The 18,252-nt window shown below is 39.5% G+C and overlaps 2 protein-coding genes across 2 annotated transcripts in view; both read right to left on the bottom strand.

Moving 5' to 3' along the window:
- Positions 1-3,340: 3,340 nt before the first annotated feature.
- On the bottom strand, positions 3,341-12,637 carry LOC307139232 (uncharacterized protein; the record flags this gene model as incomplete). The annotated part of the gene is made up of 6 exons (XM_079838122.1): positions 3,341-3,410; positions 3,515-3,694; positions 6,959-7,072; positions 7,421-7,620; positions 12,496-12,564; positions 12,632-12,637. 6 exons carry the CDS (start codon positions 12,635-12,637, stop codon positions 3,341-3,343), a joined length of 639 nt encoding a protein of 212 aa, XP_079694248.1.
- Positions 12,638-15,959: 3,322 nt separating this feature from the next.
- hivep3b (HIVEP zinc finger 3b) overlaps positions 15,960-18,252 on the bottom strand; it is a 92,412-nt gene continuing 90,119 nt past the window's right edge. The window contains exon 7 of the mRNA XM_079836101.1: positions 15,960-17,698. Coding sequence (XP_079692227.1) covers positions 16,931-17,698 — 768 coding nt within the window. The 3' untranslated portion in view covers positions 15,960-16,930. The remainder of the gene's footprint in view (positions 17,699-18,252) is intronic.

The raw sequence follows: 18,252 nt of genomic DNA, 5'->3' as shown, positions 1-18,252 counted from the left end.
GTTGAAACCGTAAAATTACGGTAAATGGCTGGAACCACAGATGCCAATATTTTACTGAACATTTACTGTGACATTTTTTACAGTGTCCTATTGCGTGCAGAGGGCATTTGAAAGACAACGGTTTATCCCGCCACTCGGATTGAGCCCTGACAATGGTGAGTTCCCAGACCAAACATCTTGATGTGGGTCTGGCTTTTCAGGCTACTGTTTAACTCTAGGGGAGTTGCATAATGAGCCTATTTTCAAAAAAGTGAAGTGTTCCTTTAAGAGAATAGGGAATACCGTATACCCTTTTAGACCATGCGCCGAGCATGGCGACCATTTTTCGTCGTTAAACTATAGCAAAAGTGGATTCGGTCACACCCTAAGTGCACCTGCCGTGTGCTTAGATCGTTAAAATAGGGCCCTGAGTGTGAGGAACAGACTTCAATTAAACTTTCGCAGAATTTATACAGGGGAAATCCAGTCCTTTCAATAAGAATCCTTGCTATCATGAATTTTACTTGAGAGTGAAAGATTTTGCAACAGGTTCAAGTTGGTCATGCGGATTCGCTGTGCTGACCAATAGAAAGCTGCTTGGTCGGAAAGTGACTTCTGTGTGAACTGGCCTTCATACATCACTAAACTATTGACAATATCCCTTTTTTGTCCACAAAATTTCACCAATTGACCGCACCTTTATTCGGTGATAACTTTTACATTCAGTGTGCAGTTTACAATTGCAACCATAATACAAGAACTAAATCAGACCGATTTATGAATGAATCATCCCACCAGTTTTGTGAAACGAATCAACCGATTAATTTGAAACACATGAATTGTTTGCTCATGGACGTGCCAAGGAGAGTTGGGTAGAAGTCAAGATTTACAGTGAATAACAACTTTCAAACAACTTTTGCTTGTCACATAAACCTATCACATGGCCTCAGAAGACTTGGAATATTGTGTACGAGTCATAAGACCTATTTTATTATACTTATATAATAAATTACTTATACCTAAAAAAGTGGCCAGGAGAACAAATACGAGGGTGAGTAAATATTGACAGCTTTTTTTATTCGTGGGTGAAATATTCCTTTAAGGCATCTTTGTTCTTAAAACGCCTCAGGTTCTTTTACCTGTGTTGCTCAATATTTGATGATTAAACGCAGTTATATAAGGCTTCTCATACCAGTACAATGATGTAATGTTGACATATGTTTTCCTTGGTATTGTGCTCAGTTATCTCGCCATCAGTCATTGCGGCCCATTCATGTGGCTGCAATTCTCACACATACTAAACACATTTAAATGAGCAGACATGGTGAGAGACCTTGAGGCAATACATGTTGAGCATTTGCTTAATGAATGTTTTGGTATGATATGCATTCAGCAGACCTGCAGACAGAACAATGAAGTAATTCAAGTCTTTTTTTTTTTCCAATTTAGATGTACCATAGACTTAGACTAAAAATAAGAATAAAATACTCAGGATAAGGTCTTGGGTTTTGGAAACTAGCCTTATGTGCACTGTTGGCCTATATAATCTATCATGACAGGAAGATGGAAACCATCAGGACTGTTGTTCTCGCATTGCTATTGTCTACACTGTTTCTTTCCCATGCGCCTGCAAGCTTCCTGCTTAATTCACCTGTTCCACAAGAGTCTATCTTTCACATCACAACAACATGTCAATGTGTTCAAACTAATTACTTTTTAACTATGTACACACCCTTTGAGTTTTCATGCCAAGGTGCTTTGTCAACCGATGTGATCCAGGGCAATTATACTGAACCTACGTATGTAAGAGATAATGCCAAGTATGTTTTAACATGACGTGTAATTGCGGGCTATTTCATTTCAACCATAATCTGATAATGTCCAACTCCTGCTGGTGACACAGAGAGAACAAGACTGCAGGGTTACAGACTTCACAATTAAAGACAGAATAAAAACACAATAATAACTGTTATTTTAAAATGAATTTATTAATTTTTTTTGATAACAACAAATTTGATAGATTATATTAGAAAACAATTCAGAGTATGTGAAATAAAATAAATACATAACTTATGGAATATATACATTTCATCATCATAATATAAAACCATATTGCTGATAAACATGATCTCTGCAGAATTATTTTTGAATTCAAATAGAGTAACTTGTAATGATAAATTATGAAAGAAATGTAATAGTACAAAACATACATCTTGTGTACTCCACATTGTTAGCTCTTTAAAATGTTACGTTCAATGAATAGGAAAGTACTCCTTTTTCTTTTGGCAAGTTTAAATCTATTGTCTAACTTGTGGTCATAACAGATTGCAACAACATAACTGTTAAAGTTGGATGGATGTGGAAAAACAAGTGCACGGCCCATACAAAGTGGTCAACCTTATGCTGTATTCCCAGCAAAATCCCATTATTATGTTGACTTTGAAAGGGCTTCCTGCAGAAAACACAAGTATTGCTGATCACCTGTACATTTTGTAATGTGCATGTTGGTTCCCAGCATGGAATGTTAATATGCTCTTTTTTCTCTTCTTTTAACCAAGACTTCTGTGGGAAATCAGTTTAATGCTGGTCAACCATCTTCACCAGCTAATGGCTGTGCAAACAGCATTTACAATCAACATTATCCAACCTGGCCAAGAAGAAGGAAACTTATCACACCACTATATATTTCTTTTGATAACATTCCAACTTAAACGCTCCTGGGTTGGGTGTTCAAAAATCCATTTGCTGTATCCCAAGATGCCACCCATTTTGGTGTGACGCTTAATTTGAAACTATTGGTAGTCTCAGGATAATATGTAATTAACTCATATAGGTTACCTTTTGTCTATCCTAAAATATAAATCTATCTTTTTTTTTTACATTTTCCCACACTTTTCTTTCTCAAACTTTTCAGGTTGTCTCCAATTGTACCAATAAATAGTAAAAGTGCAGTTTCTCACATTCTGTGCTCTTCCAACTAAATTTTCATGAGCACTTTGCCTGTCTCTTTTATCTCTTCCTGTTCAAACTTAGTGTTTTGGACTGGCTGTGATCCTGTCAGATAGTTATAGCTATAGATAATGTCCTGTTTGCATTACAGGACTGTTGATAACACCTAACCCTCTTTTTTGCTGTTCCAGTGTTCTTGCCCTCAACTCACAAAGATCTCCTTCACGTCTCCCAAGCCTTCATCTCTCCCATTCTGTCTTAAACCTGCTTCAAAGGCTCTGTTTCCACCGGACTGTCCTTGAGGAACACCGTTTCCAGATCGCAGCGTATATATGTTCTGCTGCCCCAGGTTCCACAAGGGTCATCTTTTGTTCAAGTGCTCGCACTCCTATCTCTCCTCCAGGTAAGGCCTTCATCTGTAGCCAGGTTTACTAGCCTTGGATGTCTTTTCCATGGCCCTCGCTCTAGCCCGAACCAGGTTCCTGAAAAGTCAGATGAATTTGCTGTAAGTGGTGCTAATACACAGCTCTTTCAAAGAATAAGGTGTGTAAACATGAATTACATGATTTGTGCAATGTGGCCTTACCTGAGGAAGGTTATGACGTCTGACCGAGCCCCAAGGGAGGAAGACTTCCCTAAAACCAGAACTCCTGGACTAGCATTTTCAGAGTTATTTAGGGCAGTCAGGTGATCTGATTTGGGTTGTTCCTGTTTTTCACGCACAGGTTCAGATGGGTGCACCAGCATGATGGCAGGGTTTTCAGAGCTTGGAGAAATGTGCACAAAATTTGTCAAAACCAATTCTTTTTCTGTAAATGCATCAAAATAAATACTGTTTTGTCTTAGATGACTGCTATAATAATAATCCATTTAAAAAGTGTTTGGGAAGCTACTTCAAACCTGTAGCTACTAAATACAAATTACAAGTTACAGTCAAGCTAACCTTTAGAAAAACAGTTAGCTATGCTACAAGCTTATCTTACTTGTGTTATGTGGCATTAAAGTTGACATGAAATGGAAATATATTTTCAGAATGCATCTTAAAGTTCTTATTGTGAACAATCCATTCAAATTTCCGGTGAAATGACAGACCTCTCTCTGGTCATGTATACTGGACTTCTCTAATCATTTAGTCTGCATTTCGTCACTAACTATACTGAAGACACTTCACCCAAAAATGAAAATTCTGTCATTAATTACTCACCCTCATGTTAACCCAGTTAAGACATCCACGTTGGAGATTCATATTTTGTAAATAAAGTGGTAGTTTATTATTTTTTGTGCTAACAAAGCACTTGCGTTGATTCATAAAATCCACTAGAGTAACATGAATTACTTTTATGAAGTCTTTACTACCTTTCTGGGGCTTGAAAGTGATATGCCGTGTATCCACCGAAATTACCCGGAACAATTTGTCCCAGGAACTTTTTTCCCATGAACCTTTGCCCCCCAGACCTGTTGCTGTCTGCCTTTCCATCGCGCTCTAAAGTACCGTGAAGATTAGTCCAGTGGTGTAGGACTGCGCGCAACTTTCCAGTTCTCGTTGGATTTCGTTCTCTGCATAAAAGCTTAATAAAGCCTGAACCTCATCGTTGGTCCGTCAGTCTTATTTTTTAAACTCCATTGTTGAATCGAATAGCAAACAACTCTTACTGCACGTACCACTAGAGACTTTTAAAAATGATGGTTGAAATAAAATGCTGCGTGGAGTCAACCAATCAAAATGCTGCGTGAATTAAACTAATGTCCCACCCCCGAAAGTTCCTTTGAAAAAGTTTTACCTCGCAAGCAGGGACTTTCTGAGGGGGAAATTTTTAGCTGGAACTTCATTTAGACCTTGGTCCCTGCAGTTGAAACACACAGAGTACCACCCCAAAGTCCCTAGTTCCTGGGAAAAGTTCCTGCGGTGGAAACACGGCTATAGTTGTGTAGGCTTTCAATAGAGGGACAGAAAGCTCTTCGATTTAATTTCACGAGTAAGATGAAAGATCATTTGAATGTTCTCCTCCCAAACTTTGTTAATAAAACATTAATAAAAATATCTTCATTTGTGTTTCGAAGATGAATGAAAGTCATTACGGGTTTGGAACGACATGAGGGCGAGTAGTTAATGACAGAATTTTCATTTTTTTTACTGAACTAACCCTTTAAGAGGTTAATTCATATAACCAGGACTTTCCAATTCTAAATGTGAGCATTTAGAACATTTCCTCATATACCCCTTTTCCACCAAGGCAGTTTGAGTACTGGTTTCGGAGCCAGAGCCTAGTTTCAAATCGGTTCTTTGTCTTTTGACAGCCTAGAAGTCTAGAAGTAAGAATCACTTGCGTTCGGGGCTGGGAGGCGGGATTACTGTGACCAGCAAGACGAACACAAACTTGTGACCGCCATTTTTGAGATAGCAGCTAATCGAGCTAATAGCTGCTCGATTGTAATATCCGTCTAAACACATCACGGCGAGCTGCACGAATGTGTTGGATTCGCTGTGTTTTGATGCTGATGTAGGATCGCAAAGCCATGTGCTCAATAATAACGCAACGTTCGCCATTGTTGATGGAAGGCTTGTTCGAGATGCATCAGCACTGTGCAGACCGGTCGCTGTATGACAACGAGTACAGCGAGAGCACACGACTCCTTATGCTTTTGAATCGCTCTTGCTGTATTTTGATATCATACACTGATCGGTCTGCGCAGCGCTGATGCATCTCGAACAAGCCTGGTGTGTTCGTGTTTCCCGCTGCCTCGCTAGCGTTTCTGAGAAAGATGAGACGTATACAGTGACGTAAGACCTGGCTCTGTGGTGGCTCTATAGCATGTGGAAAGGCAAACCGGTTCTTAGAAGGCTCGTCAGTCGAACCAACTCCGAACCGGCATTAGCACTAGCTCTGAACTAGCACACGGTTCATGCTGGTGACAAAGGGGTAATAGGGAAGTCCACAACACAACTATTAAGATAGCAACACAGATGAATCAGAATACATCTTGGGCATTGACCATGAGTATTTAAAGCAGCATACTACATAACTGCAGCGCATGCTTATAAATGAACAAAATATCGTTGGCTGTAGGTGTGGATGCTAATATAGTTATTATTGCTATAGTTGTCATTCTTGGTCTGAATGGGCTTTTACTCCCCAACACTGTCCTACGCTGGTTGGCTGGTCTAAAAGTGAAGATACACGGGGCAACTTTTTTGAGCAATGTTGCGGAGCGATGCTGCTTGGGCACTTTCCCATTGAGAATTCTGTCTGGATCCTTTAGATCGGTCGTGGACCCTGTGTCTCACCTGGTTGCCCGTTGACGGCAACATTGCCCAGCAACATTGCTCCAAAACTTGCCCTGTGTATCATCACCATTACAGTAGGTTTCCCAGCCTTTGCCAATCTGATGTTTAGCTGGTTTTATGTAGTCCTAGTCTGACTAGGTAAGACCAGATAAAATTGGTTAAATCCCTCTAAAACCAGCCTGCTAAACCAGCTGACCAGGCTTGGAAACCAGACTAGTTTGGAATAACAGACAGCTGGTTTTAGCTGTTTTTCTTAGCAATCAATAAGAAAGTAGTACAGTTTTTGTGGCAATATCAATCTATCTTCTATCTGGTTGTCATAACAACAGATTACAACACACCTGCATAATTTATGAATTTATTACAGTGGTTAAAAGCTGATCATGGATAAGACAGCTTTATTGTCTCAGCAGCCTGTCATGATGACAACCTTTTTTTTCTTGCGGGATCAAATAGCGGTCATAGCCTTAAAGCCTTCATTAAAACTCTGACTCATTAGATGAAACTCTATCTTAGTAATTCCAATTCAAAAACATTTCACTTGTCATATCGTTTGGATTCTCCAACTGTGTTTGTCTGGTATCACCTGCTTCACACCCTAATGACAACTCCACACCCTAAACGAGAACACCCTTACAGTAAAAATAGCCTTTCAATGAAGAATACTAATGACAGCCAATTCCCACAAATGTGCATGGGGACGTTGATTGACTGGACGTTCTGCAGATGAGAGATGGGGTTTACCTGTAGTGGCAGAAGCTGTTGCATGTCCGATCTGCAGGGTTGGTGCAAAAGCAGCGGCCTGCAGACCTGCGGCGGCGAGCCAACGGACTGCCCAGTCCATACACAGTGGTCTTACTGTGGAGGAGACACCCAGAGAGCATCCAGTCATTGATTAACTCATCAGAAAGGAATAAACCGCAATGGGACTTTGTACAGTTTAAGCTTTAAGCATGAGAATTGCAACCAGTGCCAAAAGTATTCTAGATAAACAGCAATAAAATGCTAAATAACTCAAAAGTGAATCTACAAAAGAACTCCCATTTAAGTCACAAAGGTGCACTGGTCTACTGGAACAGATGTGTTTTACTCTTAATATGAGGTTTCCTTTCACACATCGGAGACTCTAAAGAGTCTTTGCACTGGTTGAACTTCCGTTATGGTTTACTTGCATGCGGTTTGCGCAGGTTAACCCACCCAACTCACCTTGGCGTGTTCACCCAGATGATGTCCAGATGGCAGAAATAGTGGCATTCGGAGTCCAGCTGGTTGTTGCAGGAGCAGCGTTTGTTCCTGACCCTATGGGTTGCAGACGGGTCACTCGGGTCAGTCTGGGGCACTAGTGGCAACCCCCAGCCTGTAGACAAGGATATATATTGCGGTCCATAAAACTTCTCGTAATCATTCTGGGCCAAAAAGTTCCAGCAGAGACTATATGGCTGAGTCTTGTAGAAATGATGAGCCTCATACACCACATGTTATTATTACACCTTTATGATTTTCTTTTATTACTTCACCCACTGCTCTCCGTTATCTCATGTAATAACGAACAAGGTCTCAGACGTTTGATCTTAATGAGTAGCAGGCAACTTTAAAGTTCAAAGCTATTCGCACACATCTGTTCTGAGTTGTCAATTTTGGCTTTAATTGTCAACGCTTAGGTGACTGATTTGTACAAAATGAATATGGGCCCCTTACTGTGTGTTTACATATCGTTAGACATATGTTTAAAATAATAATCAGAAACGAATTCACTATCATTTTCATTATGCTGTCTTTTTATTAAGTGCAGAACATTGTGAGTTAAAATGTTTAGTCCAAACAGTCATATTCAGGAGTTAAAAATAATACATTTTAAACTTACAGGTTCATAATCAAGTAAATCAATTCATAATTGAACAAATCCTAATTTAAACATAAAAAACATAATATACTATAGATTTAAATATGCCATTTCTACTCTCTTTTGAATTGTTTTCACTTCATTAGATAAATAACACATTAAATAAATCCCCAATTATAATACAAACACAAACATGTTTTACCTTCATGAAGAGTTGTGCACAAGGTAAAAATGAAGATCAGAGTAGTTCTTGATTCCATGCTGCATATATGTTTCAATACAAAGAAGTCCAGATGTTCACCTAGGCAATTCCAATAGATCTCACTCAGCTGCAGGTGCTTGTCTAATGTTGAACCGTCCTGTTTGGCCACACTTATAGTGTGTGATATGCACCACCCCCATTGGGTGGTATTACACAACGCAAATGTTGCACCCTGTGACATTCAGCAAACGGGGTCACTGGATTCTCTGGGAGGAAGAGACCTGAGGTCCAAAACAATAAGGACTGAGAGTAAAAAATCATCATCTTTCTTGCCTCGAATTAAACAATGTGGATCTAAACTGACTAATGGGACTCGGGGGTGGGAAGAGGGTTGCTGGATGGCTAGAAGGAAAAGAGGAGTCACAAAGGATATCAGCAAATTTGCTGCTTTGCATGAATTCTGTTGCATGCACTTTGCAGGGAAAGACAGCATCCCGTGGAAAGGAGGAACCTTCTGGTGGGTAGCTCCTGTATGTGAACTCCAGGTGTGGGTAGACAGTGTGCAAAGTAGCTTCCTGTGCCCTCTGGTCACTATTTGTTTCTAATTACACAAATTAGTCACAGATATGAAAACATAATTCAAAATTAATTTGATTATTTTGTGTTGCCGCATAGAGGTGGCAGCATATACCAATACATTTCCTTTAGATATTAAGTAGCTGCTGTGGCATTTTTGATAAAAAAAGGTCAAATATGAATCAGCCTATATTAAATTGTGCTATAAATCATTCACTTAAAGCTATACCACTTATATTTATAAAATTCCAATACACTAAAATGACTATTTCATCTGATATTTTAATGTTTCTGGACAATAATCAGTATTATTATTTCAGTCAACTAAAACCATAAAAAAATATTTTCGTAACTTGAAAAAATCAAATATAACAAAACTTAAACTTATTTATTTTAAATACAAGTTGTTGCCATGAAAAATTCAAATTTTCATTTAAGCCTTTTTAAACGAGGTACTATTTTTTTTTGTTAATAAACAAACATTGACATTTAAAAAAAATGACAAACACAGACACATACATACACAACAAAATTACTAAAACTACTAAAATCTAAGTCAAAATACTAATAAAAACCACCGGTTTCACAAGGCTAAAGCTAGTCACAGACTAAAATGGATGTTTGAGCTGTTTTAACTGAAAGCTACTTGCACTGATATATCTTAAAATGTGCTCCTCAAACCATTCCTGAACCATTTTTGCTTTGTGGCAGGGCACATTATCCTGCTGAAAGAGGCCACAGCCACCAGGGAATACCGTTGCCATGAAAAATATTGTCTGCAACAATGCTTGAGTAGGTGGTACGTGCCAAAGTAACATCCACATGGATGGCAGGACCCAAGGATTCCCAGCAGAACATTGCCCAAAACATCCCACTGCCTCCGCCGGCTTGCCTTTTTCCCATAGTGCATCCTGATTCCATGTGTTCACCAGGTAAGTGGCACACATGCACCTGGCCATCCATGGAATGTAAAAGAAAACGTGATTCATCAGACCAGGCCACGTTCTTCCATTGCTGCGTGGTCAAGTTCTGATGTTCACGTGCCCACTGGCACTTTCGGCGGTGGACAGGGGTCAGCATGGGCACCCAGACTGGTCTGCGGCTATGTGTAACCCTTCCTGTTTGAACCGCCCGCTCCAAGCGGGACTCAAACCCGGGTCCGCCTGCATTAGAGTCAGACGCTCTAACAAGGAGGCTAAAGGCTGCAACCTCTAGCGTCAGTCACTAGAGCGTCTCTTGAGATCAGAGGAGTGAGATTTACTCGAACGACTACTAGCTGGCCTCCGTTACACTCACCCCCCTAAACCTCACTCCCATCCGGGTCACGGCACCAATATAACCCCTCCTGTTCAAACCGCCCGCTCCAAGCGGGACTCGAACCCTGGTCCGCCGGCAACCTCAAAGGCTGCAACCTCTAGCGTCTGCTCTGTTACATATGCAGCCCCATACTCATCAAACTGCGATGCACTGTGTATTCGGACACCTTTCTATTCGAACCAGCATTAACTTCTTGAGCAATTTGAGCTACAGTAGCTCGTCTGTTTGATCGGACCACACGGGCCAGCCTTCGCTACCCATGTGCATCAATGAGCCTTGGCCGCCCATGACCCTGTTCACCACTGTTCCTTCCTTGGACAACTTTTGATAAATACTGACCAATGCAGACCGGGAACACCCCACAAGAGCTGCAGTTTTGGCCCTTATCAAACTCGCTCAAATCCTTACGCTTGCCAATTTTTCCTGCTTCTAACACATCGACTTTAAGGAAAATGTTCACTTACTGCCTAAAATATCCACCCACTAACAGGTGCCGTGATGAAGAGACAACCAGTGTTATTCACTTCACCTGTCATATACAGCGCCTGATCGATAGTTAAATGTTGAACTCAAGAACAATTGAGTGCCACTGCACTGTCAAAGAAATCTGCCTCAAGGGAATTGTGGATGAGCCATGTTTATCAGTACACGAGCTTCTGGGTTTCCGTGATAGTTTGCCGTGACCCGTGCAAAGATAAGACATGGGGCACAGAGCCTCGCAGGTATCGGACCGAGTTTGCAAATGCAGCCTCCTAGCGTGGGATGTGCTCACATTGTCCATTGAGAGCACTTTTTCCAGCACACTTTTTGTACAGAGAGTCACCAGCCACCGTTGTGGCTGATGCAAATGATTCATAACATCATCTGACCACATACTTTGACTAGAATGTTTTATCATTTGTATCATAAAACAGAGATGTGAGTTTGCTAAAGTACTTCTCTCATGGCTGCTGAGAAAAGTCCCTCGTGCTGATAGGAATATTAATATGGAAATCTTATTGAATTACTAATCAGTGCTTGACGTACAGATTGCATACATTATCCCACACTCAGATGGAAAGATTTTATGAACTGCGAATATTTCGTATTGCTAAGGACAGAACACTTTAAATCACTTTTATAGTTGACAGTCCTAAAAATGGACTTGAAAACTTATTTTTGAGCTCATTTGCATCCAGTTCAAATGTTTTTTGGCTCTCATATATGTTATTTATGAGCAAGAAATGAGTTTTAGCAGACATATGGCTGGAAGTTTTCTTCTCAGCACTGCCAAATCCTATCTTCTGCAGATGGATGAAAGAATGTGCGACACTGTGGAGGAAGTCACTGCAGAGTGATAGAACACATTCCTCTGCATTCCACAGACAGAGGAAATGTGCTCATCCCTCCAAAATCCTATCATGTTCTTTCCGGTCTCTTCCCTCGGCCCATGTTCACCAGAGAGCTGAGAGCCAAGTGAACGTAGATTAAAGACACTTGTTACATTTTTAGCTTCTTTACCATTCCTGAAGAACTAAGCAAGAACACTTAACACAGAATATGAACATTTGCTTTATAATGAACTTTAGTGCACAGCTCTTTGGAATACTTGATTCTTATTGCAGTCAAATATTTGTATTCATTCAAAATATTATAATGACAGCTTAAGTGATTTCCTAGATAGTTGTGCTATAGTTGAATGTCTCTCAGAGCATTTTTCAGTCTTTTTCTTCTCATGTAATACATTTAATCTCAAATCAGTATTTCAAGCAGCCCTATAATGAGCTAGATAAATGTACAGCTAGGCATTAAGCTACACTATATCCTTCACTTATTTACATATTTGATGAATATACCATTCAAAAGTTTGGGGTCGGTAAGATTTTTTAATTGTTTTTGAAAGATGTCTCTTAATTATCACCAAGGCCGCATTTATTTGATCAAAAATACAATAAAACAGTAATATTGTGAAACATTATCGCAATGTATTTCTATTATAATTTATTATGAAATTTAATTTATTCTTGTGATGGCAAAGCAGAATTTTCAGCATCATTACTCCAATCTTCAGTGTCACATGATCCTTCATAAATCATTGCAATATGACTTGGTGCTCCACATTTATGATTACCATCATTGCTGAAAACAGGTGTGCTGCTTAATATTTATGTGAATTCTATGATTACTGAAAATAGCGAAAATGTTCAGTGACTAATAAAAAGTGATATCTAATGTAGATGGAGTCACAGCCAACACCCACTAACAGAAACACATCGTCCCCAGATCTCCACGCTCCACCCACTCGTTCACAGTCTCCTGAGTACTGATCTCGTCATAACGTACCTGGACTCCTTACCCGCTTACCAGAGTTTCCCTGGTCTTCATCCAGCCGTCTTCCGTCTCCAGTTCATCTTTCCTTGTTGATCCCTTCACCTGCAACAGAAATACTGGTTATCCTTCAGCTAAGTGACTGTTCGGCAAGTGCTTGTTCTTTACTCACCTGCATCCTCCATCTGCCTGTGTTAGTGTCTCTGTTACAATAAACTTCTGTGTTCACTTACCCCTCTGCCTCTGTCCTGACCGTAGAATACTCATATTTTACATCATAGCTATTGATGCTACTTCACATTAAACCAAATAAAAAACATTTATTGATTCAAAAATTCATTTGTACTTTAACATCCTATTCTGTGCATCAGTTTTATTGAAAAAGCAGAAGCAAATTAACCTGAAAACAGCAGGTACTCCCTCATAAACACACACACAAGCACATTGTGTGCCCAGACTGGCAGTGTGAAGGCACTTAAATGCTGTTAGGGTGTCTTTATTATTTATTTTTAATTACAGTCTCTCTCAACCCTTTGACCTGTCTATGCACATTTTTTTTCTCTATACTTTCCATCCTCAACGAGACTATTTTGAGCTCTACCTTAAAAAACTTTCTGTTTTCTATTCTTATATACAGTGCCCTCCACTAATATTGGCACTCTTGGTAAATATGAGCAAAGAACGGTGTGAAAATAAATCGGAATTGTTTATCCTTTTGATATTTTATTCAAAAAGTTTTGAAGTTTATTGAAGCAAAACAATTGAAAGTTGGGGAAACTCGCATTAAATAATAAAACCATTTCTCCAATGCATGTTGGCACAATTGTTCGCACCCCTAGAAATTCTTATGGAGTAAAATATCTCTTAAGTACATTCCCATTCATATTTACATTTTTTAGCACACCAGGGTGACTAGGAGCATGAAATCCAGCATGTCCAGCCATGACTTCCTTGTCCACAGGAGTATAAATATGAGGAAACACAAAGGCCAAATTCCCTTAATCATTCATCACAATGCGTAAAACCAAAGAATATAGTTCTGATGTGCAGCAAAAGATTGTTGAGCTTCACAAAATAGAAAGTGGCTGTAAGAAAAAATAGATAAAACACTGAAAACCCATTTCCACCATCAGAGCAATAATTAAAATCTTCCAATCAACTAAAGATGTTACGAATCTGCCTGGAAGAGGACGTGTGTCTATATCGTCATAATGCATGGCGAGTGGCCAAAAACACAGCTGGAGAATTAGTTGAGTCCTGAGGTCAGAAAGCCAAAAAAAAAAAAAAAAAGATCAAACAGCACCTATATCACAAGTTGTTTAGGAGGGTTTCATGAAAAATCCTCCTTGCTCATTCCAAAACAAACTCCAGAATATTCAGTTGTCAGACAGGAACTTCAAAAGGGACCTGGTTCTATGGTCAGATACAAAAAAAAAAAGAAGAGCCTTTTGGGTTTGAAAAAGGACAGGCTGTACCAGTTCCGTGACATGAACCCTATAGAAAATGAGTGGGGTGAACTGAAGAGAAGAAGCACCAACATGGTGCTGCGAATCTGAAGGCTCTGGAGATATCCTGTATGAAGGAATGATCTCTGATCTCTTGTCAGGTGTTCTCCAAACTCATTAGGTATTATAGATGAAGAGCTGTTATCTTGGGAAATAATTGTAAAGAATTGTGGCCAACATGAACTAGAATTAATTCTAGAAAACTAGAATAAATTCATAACTGTCGCCAAAACAGGAGACTGAAAATGAAACAAATTGTTGTGTCATGTATCATCTAGTGGGATAGGTTTACTCAAGATTGTTTCTAGAGAAAGTAATAGCGATAAGGCCAATAAAGATACTGGGATGGCACTAACTGCACCGGCATTGAAACCGATTAAAATTGTAATCATTTGACCCATTTAACCTGTAGATTTCCATCGATTAATGATTTTACTACTGACATTTTTGGCTTATGACGTGAGAAAGGCAATTAAACAAAGGCGAGATCATATAACTGAGCTCAAGATCATTGTTTCCATTGCATTACTCAATGAGGAAACCAGATTGAACCTCAGGGTAGTAGATGGAATAATTCCAAGAAAATTGCAGATTCATTGGCTGATCCTCATTAAATGCTTATCCAAAGAACCATTCATCATTTGCCAAAAATATATTTTACTAAAACAAACCATGTATTATTTAAATATTATTGTTAACTACGTATGTATATAAAATAATAATAATAATAATATGAATTGAATGACTTTGCTAAAAAAAAGTATGAATTAATTTCCATTTCTTTTTAAATCTCACTTAACCCAAACTCATCAGGCATTATAGAAGACTCGGAGCTATTATCTTGGAAAAAGGACATTGCATTGCCAATAATTGTGGCACTGTGAACTAGAGAAAAACTTTTATTTCATGAGATGTATGTATATTGTATATTTAATATTGTGATGGCTAGACTACTGGCACCAACAGTGGGCACGTGAGCATCAGAACTGGACCACAGAGCAATGGAAGAAGGTGGCCTTGTCTGCAGAATCACGTTTTCTTTCACATCATGTGGATGGCCGTGTGCGTCGCTTACCTGGGGAGCACATGGCACCAGGATGCACTATGGGAAGAAGGCAAGCCGGCGGAGGCAGTGTCAATGTTCTGCTGGGAAACCTTGGGTCCTGCCATCCATGTGGATGTTACTTTGACACTTTCATGGAAACGGTATTCCCTGGCTGTGGCCTCTTTCAGCAGGATAATGCGCCCTGACACAAAGCAAAAATGGTTCAGGAATAGTTTGAGGAACACGACAACGAGTTTGAGGTGTTGACTTGGCCTCCAAATTCCAAAGATCTCAATCCAATCGAGCATCTGTCGGATGTGCTGAACAAACAAGTCCTATCCACCTTGCAACTTCCAGGATCTACTATGAGGATAGTGAGCAATTGATTAAAGGTAATTATCTAATATAAGATGGGTTGCATATAGTTACTTATAAATAACTAAACATTTCACTTTATTTATTTTGTCCTATGTTGCCAACAACACATCACACCTGAATCCTTTCAGATAAAGCATTTGATGAGGTGGTCTTCAAGGTCTGTGCCACAGCAAACACAAATCCATCACAAGCACTTGTCAAACTCTACATAGATAAAGCTGTTAAAACACAAAAAAGTTATAAAAGTAAGAATTAACTAAAAAAGAGTGACTTTGGACAAACAGCTTTTAGGAAATGAACAGATGATCTGCCACGTCTCAGGCTCAAATATTTTTCGCTTGGGAATAGAAATTCTTGCGGAAGCCCAGATAATTGACTCAACGCAGCTATCTTTTTCTCCCGGAAACTATCAAATCTGTTTTAAACAGGCCATGAATGCCTCCCACACAGCTCACATAAGTCCACCTGCTCAGGTCCCTGTGGGAGAACTAGAAAACGAGAATGAAAGTCACACGAATGGACAGACTGCACCATCTGCTGGTTGCAAAACACTGGACAAGATCATAAGCAGGTTTAGTAATTCCTGGTGTACCTTTATTGGTTCAGAAATGCAAATGTTCTGTGACAAATTTGGAGGGAATTTGATCCATCCAGAACCTCGGCTATTGACCGACTTCACTGAAAGCCTGTCCAGTTTCTTAATTTCAAGTCTTGAGGTCATAACTGAAAAAAGTAACTATTAACAAAAAGTGTAAAGAATAATAAAAATGACAATAGAAATCCCTTTGAAAACTGAAGTAAACAAAACATAGGCATTTTTCATATTTTCAACATGGCAATAAATATGGACCATAGACTCTCTATCTGTACAGAGACAATTGATCTAATCATTTAAATCACTTGCATTATAAAAAATATGACTTCAGTGCAATTTCCCTGCAAGGCTATCAACCAAAACCTTCATCTCTTGTCTACTCAACAGCAACGCTTGTCTCGTTTACCCTCGTATACAAAGAAAATCTCCCTGCTTCTTCCAATACCAGCTCATTTCGAGAAAAAAAAACTATATTCGTAAAAAGAATTCACAGCCTTTCATCTTTGACACTTCAAGCAGTAAATCTAGACAGAAAAAGGCACACATCACTAGAATTTGCGCAATACTGGACAAGAGACGAAATATTGGAATTACTCTCGATTTAAGTTTTGTATCTTGGTCACTTAGAAATGTATTCATACTTAATGTTTTACAAGAACAAGTTTTTTTTGTTTTGTTTTTTTTACATATACATATTCAATTAGATATATTAAGATTGCAATGTCAATAAAGATACAGGAGGGACAGACGTAATCGATTTACAGAAATATTTTTTTCCAAGAAAAAAAAAAAGTGCATCATATTACAATCTTGAATATTGCAGAACAAACATTTACCAAGTTACCAATAGTATTGAAAATGTTGTATATAAAAAAATAAGCGCATTACAAAACAAAACAATAGTAGTATTAGCAGTAGAAAGCATTTCACCATTGTGCACAGATGCTTTTAAGTGCTATCTGGATCACCTTCCAGGCTCTGAGGAGCACTGCCAGATCCTGAACATCCATCTGAAAAAGAGCCACGTCCCCTGAGTGGCGGCGCTATAGGCTTTCCTGTCTCGCGCAGCTGTCTGGTGGTTTCACGTGAAGAACTCGCTCCTTCTCCCTGCGAGATCCTCTCGGCTCCTTCATCGCTGTGTGCTGCAGCTTTTCTGGATTTTTCGGGACCGAAGGTGTGAATCTTTGTGGCGGAGCTCAAGTCGCCATATTGCTTTCTGACCTTTGCGGTCAGTTGCTCCCTTATACCTTGGTGTAAAGGGGAGAACTTGGGTAACGGCGAGCTTGTACTAAGACAAGACAGGTCAGAATGACTGGTTCCCTTGTCTTGGCTTTTTGTCCTGCTGTCCGCCAGAGTTCTTTGCGGACTGGTTTCCGGAAGCGAGATCCATGGATAATCCCTCCTGGCCAGAGAAAAAGGGGATTCCTCTTTGGGAGAGGTGGGCGAAGGGGTGGAGGATGACTGTCGTTCCAGTTTGGGGCGTGATCGGGGTCTAAGCTGCACCATTTGGATGCCCCCAATGGGAATCATGTGATAGGGCATGCGGGCTTGATCTTGGGAGTGTAAAGGAAGGTGGCTAAACATGCGGTCCACTGTCCGTGGTGTTAAAGGAATGGGAGGGAAAGGCTCGCTTGGAGTGAAGCGTAGGGATGGGGAGAGCAGGATAGGATCCGGGGGCATACGCTCCTGTAGAGTTGGCTGAGTACCGGGCTTGTCCTGTAGGGGGAGGCATGGCATTGCAATCAAACATGTATATATTCCATTCTCATTCATTTTTACACCGCTTTAGTCGTAGTTTTTGTTTTTTTTATGAATATTTTTTGTCATCTCATATTAAGTTTTACTCTAAAATCTAATTTTAGTCGACGAAAATAACATTTGTTGACGAGAATGTGCAAAATGAAACAAGATTCAAATAATTCATATAAACATTTTAAAATCAACATTTAACATAAAAAGTCCATGTTGAAAATGGGAAAATCTGAAATAACATTATGAGTGCACTATGTGAATGAGTAATGCAATGTTGGGAATTCTTCGTTTTAGATATTCATCATTTGTGCGTTCATTTAGTGCATTGTTATGGAAAGGGAAATAACGCCTGTACCACATAACTTAGACATTTTGACTGGGTAAATGATGACAGAATTTTCTTTTTTTGGTGAACCAACCCTTGAAGCTAAAAACAAACATCAACAACACAGGCTCATTGGGAAAACGTGCCTCTACCTACATTTTTTGCACATTTGTATTACGTGTTTAGTGACATC

Source organism: Gobio gobio, assembly GCF_949357685.1.
Source record: "Gobio gobio genome assembly, chromosome: 15".
Lineage (NCBI taxonomy): Eukaryota > Metazoa > Chordata > Actinopteri > Cypriniformes > Gobionidae > Gobio > Gobio gobio.
Note: the sequence above shows the minus strand (reverse complement) of the source record. Positions and strands in the feature narration are given on the sequence as shown.